Here is a 16310-nt window from a genome sequence, read left to right as displayed (position 1 = left end):
GGACCTCTGGGACCCGGAGTCCAGTCCCCACTATCGCAGGCCACCCCAGCATGGAACCAATTGCTGGAAGTTTGTTTATAGCCCTGATTTTCCAGGGTGGCACCAGATATTAATTTAGCCATGAAAATCTGTATTAAATCCAAGCAGAATGTGTGCAGTTGCTCCAAACATGCCTAAAAGCCCCACTAGTCAGGAGTTGTCACATCCAGAGAGTGACGAACCTTGCTAAGCCTGTGCAGATGTTGATGAAGGAGACTCCCAAAAAGGAGTAGGCCCGGTGGGGGGGTGCTCAAACCCACGCTGGCTGGCTCCCGCTTGGACAGGCGGACACGCTCATGGCCCCTACAGAAGCTCAGCCTTTCACACACAAGTGATGTCCTGTTGCTGGCCGTGAGCTCGCCAAAAGCCAGGGATTAGGCAGTTTAGAGTTGTCCTTTCTCTGGCCTGTGCCAGTCGGGCAAGGAATTTTCCTTCTGACTTCATCAGCAAAGGTTCCGGTTTAGTATTTCCAGCAAAGCGTCCCCTGGTGCCAGGCACAGCTGGCTGGACTCCTCCTTTCACGCCTTCCCACAGCTGAGAAGTGCCTGCCCGCTACAGAACCTGCCAAACCAGCTTTTCTGTAGTCAAACCCTGGATAGACTAACCCGACCCGCTCAGAAACGTACAAGCTCCACCTTCAAACCCTCCACTTCTGTCGGGAGCCCCTTCCAGGACGTCTGTCCCGATGGTAAGAAACCGTCTGCTAATTCCCAGCCTGCTCTTCCCTGTGCACAGAATCTCCTGCTCCTGCGCCTGCCCGTTCCCCCTGGGTTAAACCGGAGCCGGAGCCAGAGCCGGGTGCTGGGACTCTGCCGGCGTTGGAGCAAAGGGGGCTCCCTGGAGAGCCCAGCGCAGGTGAGTATTGGGGAGCGACAGCTCGGAACCAGTGAGTGGCTAAAGGAGCTGGTCAGAGCCAACTTCCAGCGCATTGCGGCTGCACACGGGCCGCCGGGCTCATAGGGCCCCTCCCATCCCCCGCCAGCACGGCCCCTCGGCTGGGGGCGTAGGCCTGGCCCTGCCAGCGTTACTCCACCTGGGGAATTCCCAGCAGGCCACGTGCGGCTGCTGTGCAAGGCCAGAGTAGCTCAAAGCAGCCTCATCGCTGGTGAGCTCAAGGCCCAGGTCCGACCCCAGCACCTCAGATGGTGAGATGGGGAGAACTTCCCCTCTGCCCTTCTCTAGGGGAGCAAAGGATTTGCAGAGCTCGGTCCGGTAAACCAGCGTCTCGCTGAGTGTCCCAGCTTGCTCACCACGGCCAGCTTCATGGGCCTTGACTCCAAAGCAGGAGCCCCTGAATCGCAGGATTCGCTCCCTCCCTGCCCGGCCGGTGACATGAATAACGGCTGCTTTCTTCTGCCCCGGCAGGTGACGAGATCCTGCTCCAACGTGCGGAGGAGCATCGTGCGGAGGAGGGCGAGGACCCAGGCCCCCCCGGGGCGGTTTGTGCAACGTCCAAAGGGACCGTGGTCCAGAGCCTCCGCGAGGGCCCTGCGGCTCGGCAGAGAAGCATCCTGGGGAGGTCGGCTCAGGGCAAGAGGGGCACGGGGGAGCTCACAGCAGCCGGGGGCCAGCAGAGAGCCGTGGGGGGTGAGCGGCCCGGCCCGTGTCCCGAGCGTGGGAAGTGCTTGGGGCAGAAGCAGTCGCTGCTCAGCCCCCAGAAGAGCCTGTTGGCGGAGAAGCCGGCCAAGTGCAGGGAGTGCGGCAAGCGCGTCGGCCGGATTCAGTGCTGCCTCCAGCACCAGCACATGCCCCCGGGCAAGCTGCCCTTCACCTGCGCCGAGTGCCGGCAGCGCTTCCGCAAGAAGCGGCCCCTGCTCTTCCCCCACGAGCCGCACGTGGCCGAGCCGCCCTTCTCCTGCCCCGCCTGCGGCAAGGCCTTCAGCCAGCGGGACACGCTCCTGGCTCACCAGAAGACCCACCTCTGAGAGCACAAGTCCGTGTGCGCTGCCTGTGGCCAGGGCTTTGTCCCCGAGGAGTAAACGCAGCACCGGTGGGTGCACACCATGGGGGGCTGCCCCACAGGGCTGGAGGAGCTTCGCCCACCTGTGCCACCTGGCCATGCACCAGTGGGTCCCTCCAAGAGCTTTGCCCACCAGGACAGCCCGGCAGAGCACCAGAGGACTCGTCTCCTGCACGAGGCTGCTGAGGGCACCACAGGGCTGGCAGCAGGGAGCCGGGACCTCTCAGGCTGCACTGGCCTGAGCTGGGCTTGGCGAGCCAACCCCCTATTGTGCCCACGTGACACGTCTTACATCCCACCCGTGTGCCAGCCGGGCCTGGGCCAGGCGAGGCAGAGACCCTCCAGGAAGAGAGTCCCTGGGGAGGGGTTTGCTGCCCACCCGAGCCCTGCAGAGAAACCATCTGTGCAGAGTGTAGGGAACGGGGCTTCCCCCAGCTCATGGGGGGGATGTGCTGGGTCAGAGCACTGCTGGGGCCAGCACCCGCTGGGAGGAGCAGCCACCACTCCTGGGCACGGGGAAGGTTAAACGGACACTGAGAATCCAGGCAGGAGGCGTCGCTCGCTGTGGGAACAGCCTCGGTCGCACCCCACGAGCCAGCTGGGCCAGTGCGTTCGGGTCCCTTTGCGCCCCCCCTGTGTTCGGGTGGCACAAGGGGGGCAGAAAGCAGCCAGGTCGGGCAGCTGAGAATCCCCGGGCACGGGGGAGCTCTCACCTTGTGCGCCTGGCTCCCGTGGCACCTTGGCCACCCAAACCTGTACAGGGGCCTCGGCCAAAGTGGCTGGTGCTCCAGCTCTCCCCACTCTGCCCTGAGTGCCGTGAGCCCTCCACACCTCTGCCCGTCCCCCAGGCTGGGGATTTGGGGCGTGTGGATGCCAGGCCCAGCATGTATGGTGACCACACCAGCGCCCCCAACAGGCCCTTCCGTTCTGGGGTGGCTCCAGTGGGGATCTGGGTCGCACGCTCTGCCTGTTGGTAACTGGACGGTCTGACCAACGGGCTCCAACAACGTCTGATAACGTCACTTGGCCAGGTCCCTTGTGACCAGTCCACCCCGTTCCCAGCTAATTGGCTGCTCCGATGTCATTGAGACACGAGATCACAGACAGTGGAGAGCAACCACGTGCGTGCACCGAGTGTGGGAAAAGCTCCCGTATGAGCATCTCCCCATTGCCTGCTGAGAGTCCCAGCAGGACGGGCCCTGGGTCTGCAGCAGGGAATCAAACCTGGGCCCCTCTGATCTGAAGCAGAACAGGTCGCTCAGCTGTTCTGGTTTGACGGTAGAAATATTGAAGCTGTTACCGACTTGGAAACAGCCCAGGAATTTAACTCTTGGCGCTGGAAGGACTCAGAGGGCGTAGTTCTCCGCTGCCCTGCACCCTGTGCAGTCTTTCCCCCCGTGCAAAGTGGGTGCAGAACGCTTCCAGATCAGCTTGCTGCAGGGCCAGCGTCACTGAGCAGAGGGTGCAAGGCAGGGGGGACACAGGCCCTGAGCTGCACTCATGGACGGTTCTCCAGTGAGGACAGCTAGGTTGGGATTTTCAGAACAGCCTTTGGGAATTAGGTGCCTAAATTCCATTCAGAGTCAATGGGAGCTGGACACCAGGCTCCCTTTAGGTGCCTTAAGAAAATCCCAGCCAGGGGCTTGGAGCTTAACTCGTCTCTAGAACGTTAGGTTTGGATTGAGATAAATCCTTGATGCTGCTGGTTCTAGTCCACGTTCCTGCCTGCTCAAGGGAAGTGGAAACATACACAGCGAAATGTCAAAATAAACTGGGGGTTGGGGGGTAAATTACTTTCAAAATGCTCCGTTTGGCTGCCTGTCTTCTCTGACTTCCCCAGCTCAGCCTGTTACCAGCCCTGTGTGGGCTTCTCCTTTTCTGCCTTGGCTCACATGTCACGGTATTTATTGTGCATCACAGATCTGGGCTGCTGAGGTTTTTCTTTAGTTCCAATTGAGAGGCGAACTGACACTCTGACACCCCAAATACACTGGGGTTTCCTTTTCAGGAGGGGCCAGGGGAAGAGAATCCCCTTCCCATGATTTCCAGGGTCAAAGGGCTGCTGTAAACCTGTCTGCTCCAGAAACATGTAAAGAGCAGCTTGGTAGAAATGGGGGTTTTCTAAAGTCTGTAAATAAAATTGTACAAGTGAATTCTGTGGGCCTTGGCTCCTTTCTGTCCTCCTGTGGCAGAGGGGAGAAAAGTGGTTTGGTCTCTAAATAACGGAGGGGGGAGTGTACAGTTTGCTGCAGCTACTCAGACAAACTCCAGCCCTGCCATATGCAGGTGGAACCCCTCTGAATTCTGTGGCCCACGGTCTGTGGACATCTGAAACAGGTATCGATGGCCCCTATTAGTGCCAGGACAGGAGTGGGAACTGGATCCACTTTGCACCCACAAAAATGGAGGTTGGGTGGGTTGAGGCCTTCTTGTAACTGGAACCCTAGCCAAGAGAAGGGGCTGTTCCCGCCCAAAGCATCCACGAGTCTGGGTGCAGCACCCAGGAGGAAACGCGGGAATGTAGGAGCAAAGGGCAGAGGTTGTGATCGTCTGTCCAGGAGGATGTGATCATGGTAGGGGAGCACTTCCAAGGAGAACCTATTTTTCTACCCTGCGGTGGTTACTTGCTCCTGTTCGTGTGCGGTAACACGCTCCGGAGTGGGCGGCTGGATCTCAGCCCAGCCTTTTTTAGATGCCGTGTTTCAGAGGGCAGGAAACAGACACCACCTTTAGCCTGCTATGTCACAGTGCAGCGCTGTCGGGGTGTGGCTCAGCAGTGTGTCTAGCACCTAGCAGTGTGTTTTGTGTTGTCACTGCATTGCTACGCAGCATCACAATCTGGGCTCTTGCAGGCAGCTGGGAAAACCATGTCCACAAGTGAGCTAGGCACTTCCCAGGTGTCTGCCTCCCAGGAGCTTACAGTGGGGGACGTGGTAGACAAGGGAGGCTCTAACATACAGTGAATATGTAAGTAAATAAGGAAGCGTTATTACTCCTTCCCACAACACAAGAACTAGGGGTCATCAAATGAAATGAACAGGCAGCAGGATTAAAACAAAACGAAGTATTTTTTCACCCAGCGCACAGTCAACCTGTGGAACTCCTTGCCTGAGGATGCTGTGAAGGCCCAGACTAGAACAGTTCAAAAAAGAACTAGAGACATTCATGGAGGACGGGTCTATCAATGGCTATTAGCCAGGCTGGGTAGGGATGGAGCCCCACACTCTGGGTGCCCCAAACCTCTGAGTGCCAGAAGCCGGGAGTGGCTGACAGAGGAGGGAGCCCTCGCTAATTGCCCGGGTCTGTTCAGTCCCTCTGAGGCAGCTGGCCCAGCCCCAGTCGGACCTGGCACCACGGCCCCAGGGCTGAGCTGGTGGGGTGCCGGGTTCCCAGCTCGCTGTGCCGAAGAGGCAGCGTGAGCCCAGGCGCGGGGCTGCCCCGCAGGAATTTCCCCCTCCAGCCCCGGGGGCTTCTGCTGCAGCCCCGTGGGGGCCGCACCAGGGGCCTGAACCCAGCGGCTCCCAGCCCCGATCCCCGCTGCGGGGTTTGTCACACCGAGACCGAGCCGCGCTCAGGGCGGAGACTGGTCCCGCACAGCTCGGCTCCCGCCTCCCGGCCCCGCCTGCCGCCGCCCCGCTCCGCCCCGCAGCCAGGCCGCGGCTCCCTCCCCCCTCCCGGCTGCGCTCGCTCTGCTCCGCCCGGCAGCGGGGCCGGCCCGTGGCGAGGCGGCGCCGGGACCCTGCCCAGCCCGGAGCGGGAGCGGAGCTCGGCCGGGCCGGGCCCGCTGGAGAAGCCCCGCCCGCCTCCCCGGGGGGGCCATGGCCGAGCGGGCCGCTGCCCCGGTGAGGGCCCGGCGGGCGGGGAGCCTCGGGCCCCGGCAGCTTCTCCCGCCCCGCCCGGCCTGGGCCCCGGGAGCCGGGCCGCGGGGGCGGGGCTGCCCGGCCGGGCGGGGCCGATCCCGGCCCGTTTCTCCTCCCGGGGTTTGCCGCCCGCTGCGGTCCCCTCCGGGTTGGCGGGGACATGAGCTCGGCGGCCGGGGCAGGAGCGTGGGGACCCGGCCCGTGTCCGAGCGGAGGCCGCGGCCTAGCGCCGCTCGGGTGTCACGGGTGCGGTGCCAGCGGGCCCGGCCCGTGCGGGCCACAGAGCGGCCCCGGGACAGCTGAACACCGACCCGCCCGCTCGCCGCCGGCTGTCGGGGGGCTCCTCGGGGCCGGCCAGGCCAGCGGGGGCGCTCAGGGCTCTTACGGGGCCACCAAGGCGTCTCTCCCTGGCCGGCACTGCCCGGCTCCCGCGTGGCACCGCGGGGCGGGTTGTGCCCGCGGGAGTTGGAAGGTGGGTTCTGAACAGGGGCGGTGCTAGCGATTTCGCTGCCCCAAGCAGGGCGGCCCCCCGCGGGGGGCGCTCTGCCGGTCGCCGGTCCCGCGGCTCCGGGGGACCTCCCGCAGACGTGTCTGCAGATGGTCCGCTGGTCCCGCGGCTCGGGGAGCATCCGCAGGCCGGCGGACCCTCCTCAGGCACGCCCGCGGGAGGTCCCCGAGCCGCCGCCCTCCCGGCGACTGGCAGAGCGCCCCCCGCGGCATGCCATCCCAAGCATGCGCTTGGCGTGCTGGGGCCTGGAGCCGGCCCTGGTTCTGACTCTGCCTGGACCCTGGTTGCTGCCAAGGCCGGGATCTAAAAATGCGGCCACCCACTTAATAGAACTGCAGGTAACGAATGGGGCCATAATAAACCTCTTGAGTCTTGTAGTCAGGCCCCGCCCTGTGTCGTGCTAGATTTCACGGGCTAAGGTCTGCGATCCCACCTGAAGCCTATGATGAAAATATCAGGAGATCTGTGCCTGCCACACCGGGAGTGCGAGCAAACTTTGAAACCTGGGAAGTGCTCAGCAGCATGGAGCGTGGGAGCAGCTCTGTATTGTGCCTAGGGTGACCAGATAGAAAGTGTGAAAAATCGGGACAGGTGGTGGTGGGGTAACAGGTGCCTATGTAAGAAAAAGCCCTGAATATCAGGACTGTCCCTATAAAATTGGGACATCTGGTCACCATAATTTTGCCTCTGCAGCTAGATCCTGGTTCTATCTCTGGCTCAGTTTTCACTTGCTGTCCTTGCAAACAGGTTGTGGAACCAGACTCGGAGCAACAGGGTGTGATGCCTTTCCAACCCCTTGCCGTCCCGGAACAAAGTGTGAGAGAAACTCAGCTGGGCACAGCAGCGATTTCCCTGGCTGTAATGACTTCAATCCAAGCCCTGGAGAGGAAGGTGGAGGCTCACACCACACGGTGGCTGAACCTGGAGGGGAGAACGGGGATGACTGAGAAGAAATTAATAGACTGTGAGAGGACAGCGGTGGAGTTTGGGAACCAGCTGGAGAGTAAGTGGGCCGTGCTGGAGACTCTGATCCAGGAGAATAATCTGCTGCAGAGGAGGCTGGAGAACGTGGAGAACCTGCTGAAGAACAGGAACTTCTGGATCCTGAGACTCCCCCCAGGCACTAAAGGGCTGGTCCCCCAGGTAACTGTGTCCCAGCTCATGCCGAGGGATGCGAGCAGAATATAACATAGAATGATCAGATGGTCTTGTTCATCCACCATGCTGTGAAATCTTGGGACCACTTGGGGATGCCCCATGAGCCGCGTCACTATAGTTGCAAATTGTGATGTATGTGGCCCCAGCACGTACACAATGAGGTTTGTCAGCAGCCTGCAGAGGGATGAAGGTTTAAGCAACAGCAGTGCAGGGGTCCCCTGGAGGCGGGGAGGTCCTGAAGTCCTTTTAAGGTACAGGGACGGAAGAAAGGCTGCCTTGCCTTGTCCAGAGAGCTAGTGACTGGCTGTGGTGAGAGTGGGGCTGGGGGTTGTTTGTGCTCCTTGTCTCATAACTAATAAAAGATGTAAGGAGCTGTTAACAGGATGGTACAAAAGCAGGAGGCGCTGAGCATGCAACGCGTGTGATTTCAGGTGCCGGTGACATTCGATGACGTCTCAGTGTATTTCAACGAGCAGGAGTGGGGGAGCTTAGAGGAATGGCAGAAGGAGCTTTACAAGAACGTGATGAAGGGGAATTATGAGACTTTGATCTCGCTGGGTAAGGATCCGTTTTCCCACCTTCGTTAGAAGCGGTAAGTTGTGCGCAGTTCGTGGGCTGGAATCCAGCTCGGAGTTATCCTCCACTTACGTTGCATTTTGCTAGGTCAGCACTTGTAGAAGATTTTCTGAAAGTTCAACTCTGTGCATCCTCCCATAGGAACAGAGAGTGAAAGTTACCCAGTGGTGGCTTGAGCTCTCCATGTCCTGTGCTTTCTCCCGCTGGATAATAATAGCATTTATCTGCTCCGGCCCGAGTCGTCTTTACAGAAATCTGATGATGTCCACTTCTGACTTCTCTTGGTTCTGATCCACGCTCCGTCACTGTAGGTAGCACCCACGTGCCTCATCCTCACAAGCCCCCGTAAGGCAGGGCAGTAGCGTAACCTTTTTAGGGATGGGAATTGAGGCCCAGAGATATTAAGAGCCACATTTTCGAATGTTCAGCCCCCACCACCGGGGCCAGATTTTCAAAAGAGCCGTGCTCCCGCCATTTTGTGCTCTTTGGAAAACCTGCAATTCTTTGTAATGTCGTGTTCCCTGCTCTCATTCTTTTCTTTGAAATAGATTATGCCATTTCCAAGCCTGACATCTTAGCCCGAATTGAACAAGGGGAAGAGCCATGTATCCGGGATCAGCAGGACTCAGAGAGAGTAGAAATCCCTGTGGAGCCCTGCACAGGTGAGTGCTGCTGCTTCTTCAGTTAGCGTCCCTCTGGGTGCTGCACTGTAGCTGTGTCTGGGCCTCTGATTGGAGACTCTCAGTAGCAGTGTCTGTTCGGCCTGCACATGCGGCCTCTCCCCCTCGTGGGCTGCCTAGAGGTCATCCAGCGCTGCGCAGGCGAACCGCCCGCTGCTCCTTCTCAGTCGCCCTTGGCCCGGGAACGGAACAAGTCGTTTCCAGTTTTTAGTTCTTAGCATTTCCGTTAGCGTTTGTAGTGCCTAGAGAGCCCCTTTCCCGAGGGTGCTCGATCCCCGCTCCGCCCCAGGCCCTGTCCCCACTCCAGCCCTGCCCCTAGGCCTTTTCCATTCCACCCCCTGCCTCCCTCTACCTCTTCCTGCCCCCGCTCCTCCCCCTTGTCACCGCTGAACAGCTGATCCTCGGCAGACAGGAGGTGCTGGGGGGGTGGGGAAGGAGCTGATGGTGGTGACTGCCAGGGGGTGCTGAGCACCCACTATTTTTTTCCGTGGGTGCTCCAGCCCCAGAGCACCCATAAAGTTGGTGCCTAAGTAGGGACATGACCGTTTCCCGCCCTGTTTTAAAAGGTGCCTCTCCTGCAGGGATGCAATGCCAGGGATGGATGGACACTCTTGTTGTGTCCCGCGTCTCTCGGAGAGGCACGTATTCTGCAGAAGTGCAGCTTCTGCCAGCAGCTGAAGACTAGATCCCAAAAGAACCAGCAGCAAAACTTGAAACTCCTCCCCGTGGAGGGTGCTGACCCTGGTCCCGAATCCACTCCAGGGTGAAGGTCATCTCCAGAGCCTTCAACCTCCAGAGAGGGAGAATTGCAGAGAAAGTCGGCTGGCTGCCTCTAAAGTCTGCAAGCCCTCAAACCAAGCTGTTGACCAGCCAAAGGGGATCCGTGGTGTGTTCGGTCACTTTGGCACCAGTGACTGCAAGGAGTGGCACCAAGAGCTCCATATGCCTAGGGACCCACGTAATGCCTGGGGACCCATGGGGCCCAGGCTGGGGAACGGGCACCACTGTCGGTACCGTCTCTACAAAATTGGTGCCAACAAAAAGATCCTTGGCATGGAGCACTTCAAAGCAGCTCCTGTCGGAATGAGCCGCACATAAAAGGCCGTCGGTACCGAGTCAGCATCAACAACAGTCCCTGACAGCATCGACCAGTCATATCACCGGAGTTCTGCTTCTCTGGCTCCTCCACAACCATAAGGTCTCTAGAGTCCCCACTACTTGGTACCCAGCTCCAGCACCGAGCCCATCTCGTGCCCCAGAACCACCATCGGCACCGGGGCGTTCACCTCCAGCGCCCTTATCAGCCCCACCCTACTCCGGGGGGAGTCAGACAGTGACCAGGAGGATCGCTTGTCTCTGGTCTTACGTCACAACCCTCTGTTTTAGCATCTGAGACCTACACAGCTGCATCCACGCTGAGATCCCCAATCTTCCTGGTATGGTCACCCGTGGGCAGTGCCACCCATGCCCTTCCCCTTCAGTGGCCTTGCCGGGATCCACGGGCAGCCTACAGGCCCCACACCTCTCGGGGATCTAGAATCTCCCACAGAGAGTCCACCAGACGATCCCCTCTGGACTCTGTATCCAGAGCCCCAGAGGTTTGGGAAGAAACTTTGAAGCAACAGGAGGCCAGACTAGAGGTGAAAACCACTCCACCGATGAACATCTCCTCACCTGATGAGGTGGTGATGCCTCCTCCTCCATCATTAGCTGATGATTTTAAGCTTTTCCAAGAGGGTGGCCGAGGCTCTGCAAACTCCCTTCAAGGAAGTGAAAGACTCACACCCCAAATTGCTGGACGTACTGCATACCTCTTCCTCTTCCAGAATTGCCCTCCCAGTCAATGAGGTGCTTTTAGACCCTGCCAAGGCCATCTGGCACCTCTATTGCATCAACCTGCAAAAGGGCAGACAAAAAATGTTTCGTGCCCCCCAAGGAGGCTGATTAGGCAGACTAGATTAGACTTGTTTGCCTACACAGCAGCCAAGGACTGGAACGCTTAAAGGGGACCGTGTTTGGCTTCTTGTTAACCAGTGTGGTGTTACAAAAGCTCGTTTGATATTGGTTTGGTGACTCTATTATAGAATAAACCACCAGTTCTGGAGGAGTGCGGGCCCCGTTTCTTGCAGTCTGCCCTGAGTGTGGCATTCTTAGAGTGGCCTATCCGGGCACCCGGGCACAGCTTACAAAGTTGGTGCAATTCCAAATGTGGCTCCCACATCTTCCTCCCTCCCTTTGATCCTAGATTCTGTTCTAGGTCTCAGGTCTGGTCTCTCTCTCAGCTCCCAGTTAAAGTACATCTAGTGGGCATAGCAACTTTTCACCATCAGGTGGACGGACACTCAGTATTCGCCCATCCAGCAACAGGCAGATTCCTCACGAGTGTGAGAAACCTCTTCCCACAGGTCGGATCACCCACTCCAACATGGGACCTCAGCTTGGTTCTGAAAACTAACTAGAACACCCTTTGAACCCATGGCCACTTGCTCCCTCCTACACCGGTCCGTGAAGACAGCATTCCTTGTGGCCATTACCCAAGCACGGCAGATGTGGAAATAGCAGTGTTGTTGGCACAGCCGCTGTTCATGGTCTTCGTTAAGGACAGAGTCACCCTGAGGCCACGTCCCACGCTGCTATCCAAGGTAACCTCGTCCTTTCATATGAACCAACTAATTCACTTCCCCGCCTGTTTTCCAAAACCACACTGTGACTACAGAGAGGCAAGACTGCATATGCTGGCTGTTAGGAGAGCCCTAGCATTTTATTTGGTCAGGACTAAGGACTTTAGGAAGTCTCCTAAACTCTTCCTTTCATTCGCAGAAAGATCCTGAGGCACCACAATATCAGCTCAAAGACTCTCGAGATGGGTCTCCGGTTGCACTAACCGCTGCTACCATGTGCGTAACCTGCTGCCCCGTCAGGAAGCCGCAGGCACACCACAAGAGCCGTTTCTACCTTGGTCGCGTTTCTTAAAGACATCCTCATCTCAGAAATCTGCAGGGCAGCAACCTGGGCCTCTGCCCATGCTTTCACGGAACACTATGCGATTACTCGGGACTCTTCGGTTCCTCAGCACCATCACCAGTAACAGACTCCACCCCGAAGCCCCAGCCCGCCATGGGGGATACTGCTGGGAAGTCACTGCGGTGGAGCACCCATAGGGACGCTACTCAAAGAAGAAGAGGACGTTACTCACCTTGTGCAGTAACGATGGTTTTTTGAGATGCCTCCAGGCAGGCCACGAGGGAGGGAGAGCGCTTGTGCAGGCCGAACAAACGCTGCTACCTAGGTTCTCTGATTAGAGGCGAAGTGACTGCGACCAGTCCGTGAGCCTCAGGCTGAGAACCCAGGGATTCTTAGTCTCAGGGATTGAGGTCTGTCACACGGTGACGTTGTGTGGATGGGATTGGATTTTCACTGCGGTGTGATGACCTAGTGAAAATGACACTTGTGCTTTTCACTAGGCTGTGACACCACCCATAACTGACAAAGTATATCCCCCCCATGAGTAACTAGTGACTTGCTTTCCAAACCCGTCTAGCCCATGGAGCTCAAAGTGCTTTGCTAACATTAGTGAGGATGAAATCCCCGCGCCCTGCGTGGATGGCCAGCACAAACCCAAGGTGCTGCTTTTAAATCGGTGGCTCTCTGTAAAATGACATAATTCTCTTTCTCAGGCCCGGAATCCCCCAGGTTGACAAGTGACGCTCTGTCAAAGATCAAACAGGAGGAGGAGCCACATGTGCAGGATCAAGGTGCCTTGGAAGAAAGTAAAATCCCAACAGACCCACCACACTGCAGCCCAGGTGAGTAACAGACTAACCCAGCCAGGAACGGCCAGAGCAGTAAATCCTGTCTTTACGAGTGCCTGCTTGCTGTAGGTAAGCCAGTGGTAACCGGCACTTGTCATCTCTTCACGGCAGATGTTCCTCATGGCTTCCTACCAGTCCTAACCAACTGCAGGCAGTTAATCCCTCCCATCACCCGTCCTTCCTCCGAGTGTTCGGAGGACTCAGTGAAGCAGAGCCGGTCTCCTCCTCTTCCCTCTGACGAAGGTATTTGGAGCAACCAGCGTTTGTGTTTTGTTGTAACTCTTAAGCCACCTCATTAGGTGCCTTGGCCCCTGGCAGCACTAAGCTGCTTAGGTGACGGCGTGATGTTCCCAGGCCTGTCTCTCTGCCTGAAGATTTCAGGACGGGCCTTTATGTGACGCAGATGGTCCCAAGGGGTAGAGAAATGACTGTAAATCCCTTTGTCCACCAGAAAGGGTTGTGAAGAGTAAGAAATGCCATGGCGTATGCGATCACTGGCTGTTTCTGCTTCAGAGAAGGAACAGCTGGTATGTTCGGTGGCACCTTAAGTGCATCTGGAGAAGTGGGTTTTTTATGCCCAAATAAATCTGTTAGTCTTTAAGGTGCCACCGGACTCCTCGTTGCTGTGGATACAGACTAACACGGTTACCCCCTGATAGTGGTATGTTCATTATATTCCCCTCCCTGACCAGGTGCTCTAATCACACAGGGCTGAATGGAGTGCATTTGGTCCCATTCCTCCCTTGTGTAACTCCAGTGATCGTGTCTGATGGTAGGGGGCTGGCTACTCTTTCAGCCTAGCTTTGAGGTTGTTCAGAACTAGAAACGACTGAAATCAGCTAAATAAAACCAGCCAGCTGCTATTCCAGCGCTGCACTCAAACGTGCCCATTGTTTCCTGTTTTAGTTCTCTGGGGCAGCCGGGGCAGAGTCTGCCAGCAGCGTCGTTCCCTGTCTGCAATGAGAGAGTTTTGGAACGTGGCTCTTACAGTTCATGTGGGGTTGAAACTCATCACTTCAGGTCTCAGCCAGAGAGGAACTGTCAAGTGACTTTGTTAAATCACTGACCAGTCAAACCAGCCTCCATGTCCCACACTGTTAACATCAGGCTCTCCATGACGACACCTCAGAGAAGCATAATGGGATAACTCAAGGGTGACGCCAAAGCCTGTCTTCTGCGAGAGTCACCTGAGGCCGCTTTGGAAGGGGGTTACCCAACAGGAGAGTCTCTTGGTGCGACTCACCCGGGGCAGTGACCCAGCGTGAGGCCTGTGCATCACTTAAAGCCCAGAGGTCAATTTTACTCTGCCCATAGTAGGTCATTTCCTAACCTCTGTAAACACTGAGGTGGGAGATGTCTGCCTCTTTCTGAACAGCCACGGCCTAGCATCATGCCAGCGTGCTGGCCTCAGACGGGACCCAGCCCCTGAGCTTAGGAATCAGGAAAGTCCAGCCCTTTAGGTTTCCTTCATGCCAAACCGATGGAGTGAGTAATCTCTGGATTCTGTTTAATTTCCAGCTGATGATGAAGGGATTGTGATCAAAACCGAGGTGCAGCAAGTGGAGGATGTGCCAGGGACGTTGCTGGAGAGAGCAAAAGAGGAAGCTGTCCTGGGATCCTGGGAGCGTGTCCAGGACCCTGGGGAGGAACTTTCTGAAAACCTGCAGGTGCCGGGGACGATGTTGGGAGGATTTGAAGAGGAGGATTTCCAGGATCCTGGGGAGGTAACAGCCCAGGAGGTTGCATGCAGCTCAGTAACACAGCAGAGAAGCCACGCAGAGAGCAGGACAGTGACCTCCGCTCACCGGGGTGGGGCCCTGATCCACCACCAGAGAAAGAGCACTCGGGAGAGACTGTTTGTGTGCACAGAGTGTGGGAAGAGCTTCAGGCTGAAGATAAATCTCATCATCCACCAGAAGGGCCATGCAAACGAGCTGCTGTACGAGTGCACACGCTGTGGGGAAAGTTTCAGAGCCAAGCAGAAATTTCTGCTGCATCTGCGACACCAGACAGCTGCGGCGGCCTGCACGCTCTCTGCTCCTCAGGAACGTTCAGGCCAAGCGGCTCCCCCTGAGTCCCAGCCCCGAAGCCAGATGGAAGACGGTTCCAGCGGTATCACCAATCGGCTCAAGAGGCTGGGTCACAAGTCGAGTCTGAGCAAATTCCAGCCGCCTCCTGTGCAAAGGACGTACACGTGCAGGGAGTGCATGGAGCACTTCTCTAAGAGGAGGTATCTCGTCGTGCACAAAAGGATGCACGCCGACCGCAGCAAGGGGTCGCTCATACTGTGTCCATACTGCAGCAAGAGCTTCACCCGTCCCTCTGACCTGATCCGGCACCAGAGGATCCACACCGGGGAGCGGCCCTACCAGTGTGCCCAGTGTCACAAAACCTTCAACCGGCACCACCACCTCGTGGACCACCAGAAAATCCACATGGAGAGAGAGAGGCCCTACCAATGCAACGAGTGCGGGAAGACCTACATCCGCAGGCAGCACCTCCTCAAGCACAAACACAGCCACAGGAAGAAGAAATCGTAACAGGCGAGAGAGCCGGTCTGCAGAAACACTGAGGGGTCAGCGGGGCAATCTGCAGGAGGGAGATGCTGAATGGGCCAACGGCTTCCAGTGGGAATAGCTGCCCCTGGCCTGCCCACGCTCACAGCCAGCCAAGCTGGGGGGCTGCGCAGGTGTAGCCAAGGGGAGGATTGGTCTTTGATTTGTAATGAGCTACGGCCAATTCACCTGGGAGACTAGGGTGTCTGTTGATTTCACCTTAGACTGCGAAGGCAATTAAGGCCAAGCCCTGGTGCGTCAGTGCCGATGGTAAACCCAGGCGTGACAATCCAGGCAGATTTGTTCCTGGATAAGAGGTTACAATAAAGTGACTGCACTGCAGCAGGACATCACGATCACAGGAACATGAACTGGCAGCAAATGAATATTGAAGTGAAAAGCTCCGGGTTTAATGGACAATACAAATGGATGGAGCGTGGCGACGGGTGACTCGCAGCAGTGGATAAGTGACTCCTGTGTTCAGTGATTAATACATGTCAGTATTTAAACAGATTCCAAAGCCGGGCGGGCACATTGGGGTCACCTGGTCTGACCGCCTGTATAACGCACACCACATGACTTCGGCTGAAATAGAGCAACTCTTTTTTTTTTTTTTTACAAAATAGCCCCGTCTTCATTTAAAATTGTTAATCACCTGGGAACCTGGGGCTCCTCCTTCGGCGGCAGGGCTGGGCTGAGAGGGGAGGGCTCTGCTCTCACTGTGTTGCTCACGCGCTGTGAAGCCAGGTGCTAGTTTGCCAGTGCAGGGTCCTGGCCCATGTGTGCTGCCAGGGCTGTGTGTGGTAAAAGCCGCCAGCGGCCCGGGGTGGGGGTGGTGGTGTTTGCTCTATCCTGCACTCTCTGTCCCCTCCAAACGCCCACTGAGCCCAGGGAGCCTGGAGCCTGGCAGCAGGTTCCCCTGCTCCGCCTGACCTCCCTGTGGCCCTGTGCAGTGAGAGTGTGGGGAACCCTCCCCTCCCCTCTGCAGGGCTGTGAAAGGAGACGAGGTGGGGGCTGGAGCCAGCTCGGGATGCCAATGGGCATGGGGGAGAATAAGCCGGGGTGGGGGGAGGAGGGGAAGACAGGATGACAGAGCAAAGGAAGAACAGGGTGGAATGGGGGTGGTAAGAAGAGGGGGACAGAGCAAGAGGAAAGGAGAGAC

General features: G+C 57.6%; 1 protein-coding gene across 6 annotated transcripts in view; it reads left to right on the top strand.

Annotated features, from left to right (window-relative positions):
* Positions 1-15764, top strand: part of LOC120392703 (zinc finger protein 777-like) — a 28835-nt gene extending 13071 nt beyond the window's left edge. For 2 of the 6 annotated variants that reach the window (XM_039517465.1, XM_039517464.1), the window contains exons 7-8: positions 775-894; positions 1405-4152. In XM_039517465.1, coding sequence (XP_039373399.1) covers positions 775-894; positions 1405-1964 — 680 coding nt within the window. In that variant the 3' untranslated portion in view covers positions 1965-4152. Of the gene's footprint in view, positions 1-774; positions 895-1404; positions 4153-4861; positions 4967-6618; positions 6706-7114; positions 7511-7956; positions 8084-8649; positions 8764-12458; positions 12588-12704; positions 12837-14111 lie in introns of those variants that run through there. The other 4 variants (XM_039517460.1, XM_039517461.1, XM_039517459.1 and 1 more) reach the window with 4 other exon arrangements.
* The last annotated feature ends 546 nt before the right edge of the window (positions 15765-16310 follow it).

The sequence above is a fragment of the Mauremys reevesii genome, unplaced genomic scaffold (assembly GCF_016161935.1).
Source record: "Mauremys reevesii isolate NIE-2019 unplaced genomic scaffold, ASM1616193v1 Contig11, whole genome shotgun sequence".
Classification (NCBI taxonomy): domain Eukaryota; kingdom Metazoa; phylum Chordata; order Testudines; family Geoemydidae; genus Mauremys; species Mauremys reevesii.
This window is presented reverse-complemented; position numbering and strand designations above follow the sequence as displayed.